The sequence below is a fragment of the Euwallacea fornicatus genome, chromosome 13, assembly GCF_040115645.1.
Source record: "Euwallacea fornicatus isolate EFF26 chromosome 13, ASM4011564v1, whole genome shotgun sequence".
Lineage (NCBI taxonomy): Eukaryota > Metazoa > Arthropoda > Insecta > Coleoptera > Curculionidae > Euwallacea > Euwallacea fornicatus.
The window spans coordinates 2692927-2701443 of NC_089553.1; the positions used below are offsets into that span (position 1 = coordinate 2692927).

Here is an 8517-nt window from a genome sequence, read left to right on the forward strand (position 1 = left end):
ACAAACAGCTCATTATGTTCTGCCCTCTGAACCCAGATATATGTCCCCGATAAGCAGTAATTTCCAAACTGAAAAAATCAGTTCACTGCTCATTGAAGCGGCTAAAGTATAGACCTATTTAGGCCTTTATCATTTTTCTTTCAACAATGAGGTTTAAACATGTTTTCCTATTTTTGTGCTCATGTGTTTCAGTGAGAGCAATTTCCTCAGGGCTTTTATACGAATACGACACCCCTGTTTCCAAAAAACTACCCCCTGAAGATGACGTGTCGAGTGAGGAAATCCAATTACAAGTACCCGTGGTTTTTTACGGTGTTTCCTATAAAGCTATTTTTGTGAGTATTTCGTCATCGAGCTAATCTAGGGTTAACAACTTAATTAGGCAGAGTCGATGACCTAGTAACAAAATATGACCTTTGACTATGTAGGTGAATTCGAACGGCTTCTTGTCTTTTCAAACGGAAATCCCCCACTTCATTAACATGCAATTTCCCCTGGAGTACCCTATAATAGCCCCATTTTACTCCAACGTGGATATCACCACTGCGGGTACCATAGTATACTATGAAACTCAGGATCCAGCATTATTGCACAGGGCCACTGAAAACGTACACGAAAACTTCTTGGACTACACAGAATTCGAGGCTAGAAGCCTGTTTATTGCCACCTGGAATGGTACTACCTATTCTAAACTTTTAATTTCAACGATTTCCTAACACCACGTCTTGTAGGGGTTGGTTATTTCAATATGAAAGCCAATAAGGTGAATACGTACCAAGTGGTGCTCATCACAAATGGGAGGGAGAGTTTCGCCGAGTTTTTGTACCCAGAAAATGGAATTCAATGGATTCAAGTAAGGGGGGGCTTTGTAGTTGTTTAAAATACTGGATTTTATTTCATACAGGGAAGTGGAGATGATTCGGGCCTTCCAGATGCCAGGGCCCAAGCGGGCTTCCTTTCCTCTGAAGGAAAAGAGCATACTCTGCCAGGAAGTGCCACAGAACACGTGCGAAATTTGGAAAAGTAGCCTTTTGAAATCTTACACCAACATCACTTTACCAAGAAAATTTTCCAGGTGGACCAACATGGGACTTCCCGGCCAGTTCATCTTCAAAATCAGTGATGAGGACATCGTAGAACCCGACAATTATGAACGCAGTATGATTTCGAAAGTTTTTTAAATGTCATTTAAAATGAATTATTTTAGAGTCAAATCAGCTCTATCCCCCGACATGCGAAGAAGTACCAACGGCATGCCACAGTTATGGTTCCTGCATAAATTTCATAAAAGGATTTTGCTGTCGATGCAACTCGGGATACTTTGGAAATGGGAAGTTTTGCGTCCGTAATGGTAAAATTCTCATCAACATGTCGCACCTCATGTGATTTGCTGTAATTTCCAGGGGTGCCTTTGAGAGTGGGCGGAAAAGTGAATGGTAAATTAAATGGGGAAAGACTGGAAAATCTGGACTTGCAATCTTATATTGTGACTGCCGATGGGCGGGCTTACACCGCAATATCAAAGATTCCAGAATCGATAGGAGGGGACATACAAACTCTTCAGATTTTAGGCAGTGTAATAGGTTATTTATTCGCGCTACCAGTCAGAGGGGCTTTAAATGGGTTCGATCGGTTTGAACTACAAAAACTGCTTTAGATCTAAAATAGGAATTTGCAGGTTCTCCAAAACAGGAGGGCAAGTCAATCACACTGCCACCATAACCTTCCTGAACACCAGCCAAGTGGTGCGTACCATCCAGAAGTTCTCTGGATTGGACGTGTTCGATCATTTGAAAGTGGACGTCGAAGTTCAAGGAGAAATCCCCACATTAGCCGCACATGCCCGGGTATTCACTCCCAATGTAACTCAAACTCTCATAATATTCGATTAAACAAATAGGTGGTGGTAGACGAATACCAGGAGCAATATACTCAAACCGGTCCAGGACTGATTCAGATGACTTCAGATAGGCGCTACAACACTACGGATACCAATGGGGAAGGAATGAGCTTTGTGTTTAGAGTGGAACAAACTTTTGATTTCAATACTTGTCCCCATGAAAATGATACCATCGGAGAGAGCTGGACTTTGAAAGTGGGCAGAAATTTCATTAGTTACGAGGCAAGGGAGAGGATTGTCAGGTTCGGTGTTAACAACAAAGTCACTCCCATTGGAGGTAGAACTGTAGATGTGTCAGTTAAGGTTTTTTTGTCACGGATTCCTCTGTAGAGTACGACCCTTGTATCGAAGGGAGAGACTCCTGCGGAGCCAACAGTGCCTGCGTAGTCGAAGGAAGCTCCTTTTCCTGCGTCTGCAATCCCGGATATCAGAAAATTTACTCTGGATACGAGCAAACGTGCGTAGACGAGAATGAGTGCCAGACCAACCATGAATGCGATGGAAATGCACAGTGTTACAATACTATAGGTGACGAAACACCATACTTTGTATCTGAAACCTTAAGTTTTAATTACAGGCAGCTACCAATGCTCTTGTAATCCAGGCTTCGAAGGTGACGGCAAGCATTGCTCCCCTCTCAGCTCTTGCTCTAATGTGACTTGCAACGCAGACGCAGAATGCGTGGAGGTTGACAACGTGGCCACTTGTAGATGTCAATCAGGGTTCAGAGGTACATTTAACTCTATTAACTCATGGACATATATATCAAATGTTTTTGTAGCAACAATTTCCTGTCGAAAAGATGAAATTAGGTCATTTCAGACTTTGTACTGGTAATACCAGCCCTACAATTGCGTTCCATTCATAATAGGCTACAAATCGAAGCTATTCTATTGTAGGTGCAACGGGATTTATTTTCCTTATGCGTGTTTTTAGCTCATCCTACGTGTGCTTTATCAGATTTAAAACTGGGTTATAGGACAGCGAATCTAATATTTCAATCTGGACTGAATCCAGGTGGTTTGCCACTATGCCAGCGACATGTAGTCACGCGTCGTCGTGCATTAACACAAATCATTCCCACTCAATACGGCCTACGTATGTCAAAACATGATCCTAAAAGATGTCAGCGACATCCCTATCTGCCCTCATTCGCCCAACTACTTTCGCGAGTTTGATGCACCTCTCCTAACATATAACTTTCCAAGGCAGTGAGCCACCACCTCCAAAGCTGGAGGTCCGAATAAAATTGCAGTTGGTATATCTTTTCCCAACTCGTCTGTAAACATAACTTCGTCCATCTGACTTTCATAACTAGATTTTGGTCTCATCGATGAACAGAATATTGTTCTACTGCTAATTGTTCCACTGTTGGTGTTCCAATAATGATTGTAGGTCACGTTAGCTGTTAGATAGACAACCCGTTATATCATTATAAGCAACCCCCTATATACATCTAGGAATGTTCCTAGATGATATAACGGGTTGCCTATCTAACTGGTTACGTGACCTACAATCATTATTGAAAACTCCGTATGTCAGTTGACTAGTACAATATCAATTTGTTTCAAATACTACTGGCAATACAAAATATTAAATCATTTTGTCCATGAGGACAGATTTTCCCGATTAGCGCTATTAAACCCCCATTTCTGGAATTTGAAATTGTCTTAGGTGATGGCTACACATGCCTGGCAATCACAAGCCAAAGCTGCAACGTTTACAACAATTGCTCGCCTTTCGGAATCTGCAGCATCCACCGCGAATCGCAACAATATCGATGCAGTTGCCATCCCGACTACCAGGGGGATGGATATAACTGTACCCCCCTACCATCCACCATTCCTGATATAACTGAGCAGACAACAGAAAATCAAGATAGTGCTTCAACTTCTAGAAATGACAGTAACGCCCTGGTGCTCCAAACTTGCTCAGGCAATCTATGCTGGTGCCCCGAAGGGTACTTGGTGGACCATGAAAGTTCCTACTGCAAAATCGGCTCAGGAGACACTTCAGGTAAATAAATCTGGAGTCCCATAATAAATTGCAAAATGCAAATCTGATTCAGAGGTTGATGCACCAGAAGTTCAATGTTTTAACTCATCACTTTGTTTCTGCCCCTTCGGGTATGTTTATTCTAAACTGAACGAGTCTTGTCTCAGCACTAAAAGCACTTTTGGTACTAAGGGCTTCAGTAATGTCCCTTGTAAGGGCGCGATATACGATTTTTTCTGTTTATATATTGATGAATTTCAGATGATTGTAGGACGTTGCACAATTGCGACTACCACGCCCGATGCGCATTCGACGTGGTCCTTCGAGGATACATTTGCACTTGCAGTGAGGGATTCGAAGGTACACAGTCGTTAATCGTACTCCTTCTGTATTCACGTGCTTTAATGAATTTAGGAGATGGGTTCACGTGTCGGGAGGAGCGATCTTCCTGCACCGAAACGGATAATTGCGATCCACACGCTACCTGCACCTACGATGAGAGCATGGGCCGATCTTCCTGCGTTTGCAATGCCGGATATGCTGGGGATGGTTATTCTTGCGCAATTGCAGGTTTATAATTGTGACTTGTGTAGTCTCCTACATTAAATATATTAGCCTGCAGCTCCCACGCGGACTGCGCCCATACCGAAGAATGCGTCGCTCAAAACGGCAGGTACGAGTGTGTTTGCAAAGAGGGGCACTCCAGAGATTCCCAACATGTCTGTGTACCTTTGGGAAACTCCTGCGGAGGTAATTTTTTCATTTATTTAATCAATTTTCATATTAATGACGAATCGACATAGGTGGCGTTTGCGTCGAAAACGCGGAATGTCTCTTTGACGATGACTATCAAACCAACTACTGCACCTGCAAATCGGGCTACCTTGGGGATGGTATAACTGAGTGCAAGGAAAGACCTATAGGCTGTGATACCTTAAACAACTGCGACATACATGCGACATGCCAATACGACCCTCAGGCTTTCACCTACATCTGCAAGTGCAAATCCGGTTTCTTCGGAGATGGCCTTGTATGCAACATCGAAAAAAATTGCTTAGTTGATCCTTCTATGTGCGATCGAAATGCCCAATGCAATTTCGACTCCAGGCAAAAATATGTTTGCCAGTGCAACCCTGGATATACAGGAAATGGAGTTGTCTGCAAGGAAGTCTCCAGGGATGAAGGGAACTTTCTGTTGCTGAATCAGGGCTGGGCCACTCACAGGATCCCCATGGAGCCCAACAGGAGAGATCCTGGAAAGTCTATTCAAATCAAGAGCTACCAAACTGCAGTGGGGCTGGATATAGATTGTTTAAAAGGCAGGTTCTACTGGAGCGATATTAGCTTGAATGCAATTAGAAGCGCTAGGTATAATGGGACCAATATTGAAGATTTCATTACTTGTATGTCTACCTTGAAGCATCTTCATTGGATAATTTAGGACTGATTTTAGTCGAGATAAAATCTCCGGAAGGTTTGGCAATTGACTGGGTCTCCAGAAACATTTACTGGACAGACTCCACTTTGGAGACCATTGAGGTGGCCAATTTGGACTCCAAACGGCGTAGAAAGTTATTCAGTACTGGATTAGAGAATCCCAGAGGCATCGCTGTGCATCCTCAAAGAGGTAAAATCTTCTGGTCTGATTGGAATAGGCAACATCCCAAGATTGAGTGGGCCAATGCTGATGGAAGCGATAGGAGGATATTCCTTGAAGGTGATTATATTAATCGCATCAAATAAACGCACCCAAAATATTTTGCATTTCTTAATAGGAAAGTCTGTGGTGTTACCTAATGCTCTGGCTATGGATTATGATACCGAACAGCTTTGTTATTCCGACGCTGGCACTAAGAAAATTGAGTGTGTCCATATCGACACCCGTCAAGTACAGACCATCGCGGTTAATTGCACGTATCCGTTCGGAATCGCCGTTACTGACCGTTTGGTGTATTGGTCAGACTGGATTTCAAAGAAAATCGAACGTGTCGACAAGTATACCCTGATCAGACTACCATCTCTTAATATTCCAGCAGGGGGATCCGGGAATAAGCTCTTCGGCCTGGCAGCAGTACCTCACAGATGCCCATCCTTGAGCAGCATTTGCCAATACAGCAGATGTCCGGAAGAACACATTTGTTTGCCTGATGGGAAAGGCAGCAAGAACTGTCTTTGTGCGAGAAGTTTCAATCCTAACGAGGAACCTAATTGCGTTATTTAGGTGCTTAAGACATAGTTTGTAATGAGGATTAAGAGGATCAAACTTACTGCCTTTTAATTAGTAATAGTGTTGATTTATGTTTTTTATTCAATCGCTTAAATACATTATACTTTTTCTAAAAACTTCAGTCTCTACAATGGCAAGAGCAGTTAGAAAATACCTTATCGAATTTGAATTATTCTATATAGCTTATATTAAGTAATAATACCACACAAAAATAGTTTATTATACTAAGATAACAAATATTTGCTCCCACTCTTAAGAACTACTCAACTTCTCAACTTCTCTGATATACACCGGATACGACCTTTTCTGCACAATATTGGTTTTAGGTACCTTGGTGCTCTTTTCAATCTGCTCAATCCTCTTCAGGGTGAAATCCCTCAACTTTCTGAAAGCAGGACGTGACTTTTGAACCAAGTTATTCATTGCCATGAGCGTTTTAATCGGGATCTAAAACAAAAGAAAGGATTGCAGGCATTAGAGACGTAACCGAGACTTTCTTACCTATATTTGTCAGCAAAAGTAACCGTGAGGAGGGTAAATAGGCCGCCAGCTTTGATGCCACTTTCCCCTCAACATACCGTCAATCTGTCTCAAAACACGATGGATACTTACATTGAAGAGCATGTCAATTAATTGGGACCTTTCCGTGATCTCAGAAGTCTCTTCCCTCTTCCAGCGTGTTGCTGCGGTTTTGCTATCTTCAAGCTAATAAAAAATAATGGTCTGTTAACTGCAAAAAGTGTTATCGATTCGGTTTTATTTACCTGTTGATAATATTCGATGGCTCCTGCGGCTTTAGGAGTTTCCATGATACCAGCTAATTGAAGAGCTTGTCCTGTGAAGACTGTAGCCAGTAGTAACCATACAAATTTATCCAAGATATACACCACTAACTAATACAATTAAGAATTTAGTAAGTAAAAGAAATATATTTCCTTCGTCATTAAGTCAAGAAAAAAATATGTCTTCAATATTTTTAAATGATTTACCTTGCTCATTATCACAAATAAATCTATTCAAAGGCTCCTATAGATAACATAGAAATAACCAATACACTGAAGAGAAATGCTCGGTTGCACCTCCTTTTCTACATTATAAGAGTACCACCATAAGATGATTTTTTAAACGCCTGTTAACAACATGAAGCATATCCGCCTTAAGCAGAGGCGCGTACCCAGCAATTACCATAATTATAATTTAAAATACTACGTCCCTTAACCCGTTTACCATCTGCAAATTCATAATGAATCTCAAACCTCATTGGCCCAAATGAACAAAAATTTTAAATAAAGCTTTTGACCGTTTAGTTAAATGTGTTTTTGTACTGAATAATATTCCAGACTACGTCTATGGAGTTTTACAATCCCTTCTTCGGCAAAGGAGCAACGAATTCGCTTTCACATTTCTCATTTCTCTCGTGTCATTATCAAATAAATGCTCTTTTATAAGTGTTGCTGGACTGGCGTTACAGGAAATGACGGTTTACCTTATGCAACACCATAATTACAAACAGTGCGGATATGTAGAAAAAAATAATTATTTTTTTAGTTCTTTGTTATGCAAATAATCTTGAATCGCGTTTCAGCACTGCGAAATAATTTTTTTTTTAATAAAAAAATTTTCGCCCGAGCAGGGACTTGAACCCTGGACCCTTGGATTAAAAGTCCAATGCTCTACCGACTGAGCTACCCGGGCAGATATTCTAACTTTGTCTTTGCTGTAGCACCTTCATATTGGTGTTATATGATGAAAAGTAAATATATATAATTACAATAAAATTAAATACAGTCATATGTAGTTGCGTTACAGAAATAACTCAATAGTTTATAGTCGTAACATAAATAGTTTTTATAAGAATTGTTTACGGACAATTTGCAGCTGGGAACATACATATTTCAGGACAGATGGCGCTATTCCTGAAGGACGTGTTTGTTTGTAATTTTAAAGTAGGGGATCATTAGGCAATAAAACATGTTAATAAAAAAAAAGAATCTCAGCTATTATAGCACGAATACAGTTCAGTTAGTTAAAATTGAAGTTATCTATCTAAATATAATAATAAAACATTTTTTTTTTTTACTAATAACGTTTGACAAATAAATTTAGTTATAAATTGCTGAAAGCTGGTTATAAATTTTATATAATTACTCTGTCTTCCCCAAACCTCGTCCTACATGTTTCTTGCTATTTATCTATTAAAATATTACCAAAAACTCTAATTGGCACAGACTCAAAAAAATAGAGCCGATCCAAACGAGCCTCCACTCAATTCCTATGCGGCTATGAATTTAATTAATGCTCAGTGAAGTAGAAAACTAAAGGTAAACTCGAATGTGTGTCACAAGGGCAATTCCAAATGTAATAAATTAATAAAATTTAGCTTGACCAATAAAAA

General features: G+C 40.4%; 2 protein-coding genes and 1 non-coding gene across 3 annotated transcripts; 1 reads left to right on the top strand and 2 right to left on the bottom strand.

The window, feature by feature from the left end:
- The first annotated feature begins 49 nt into the window (after positions 1-49).
- On the top strand, positions 50-6238 carry Ndg (Nidogen). The gene is made up of 18 exons (XM_066289297.1): positions 50-335; positions 429-675; positions 732-853; positions 905-1023; positions 1076-1158; positions 1208-1351; positions 1404-1623; positions 1679-1847; positions 1901-2177; positions 2231-2428; positions 2478-2630; positions 3575-3916; positions 4157-4255; positions 4310-4465; positions 4511-4645; positions 4699-5298; positions 5349-5612; positions 5671-6238. Exons 1-18 carry the CDS (start codon positions 147-149, stop codon positions 6114-6116), a joined length of 3963 nt encoding a protein of 1320 aa, XP_066145394.1. The 5' UTR covers positions 50-146; the 3' UTR covers positions 6117-6238.
- Positions 6214-8447, bottom strand: LOC136343030 (uncharacterized). The gene is made up of 4 exons (XM_066289397.1): positions 7112-8447; positions 6887-7015; positions 6735-6827; positions 6214-6569 (listed from the first exon to the last, which is right to left on the bottom strand). Exons 1-4 carry the CDS (start codon positions 7118-7120, stop codon positions 6375-6377), a joined length of 426 nt encoding a protein of 141 aa, XP_066145494.1. The 5' UTR covers positions 7121-8447; the 3' UTR covers positions 6214-6374.
- On the bottom strand, positions 7745-7817 carry TRNAK-UUU (transfer RNA lysine (anticodon UUU)). The gene has a single exon. It is a non-coding gene; the product is annotated as a tRNA-Lys (tRNA).
- Positions 8448-8517: the final 70 nt, after the last annotated feature.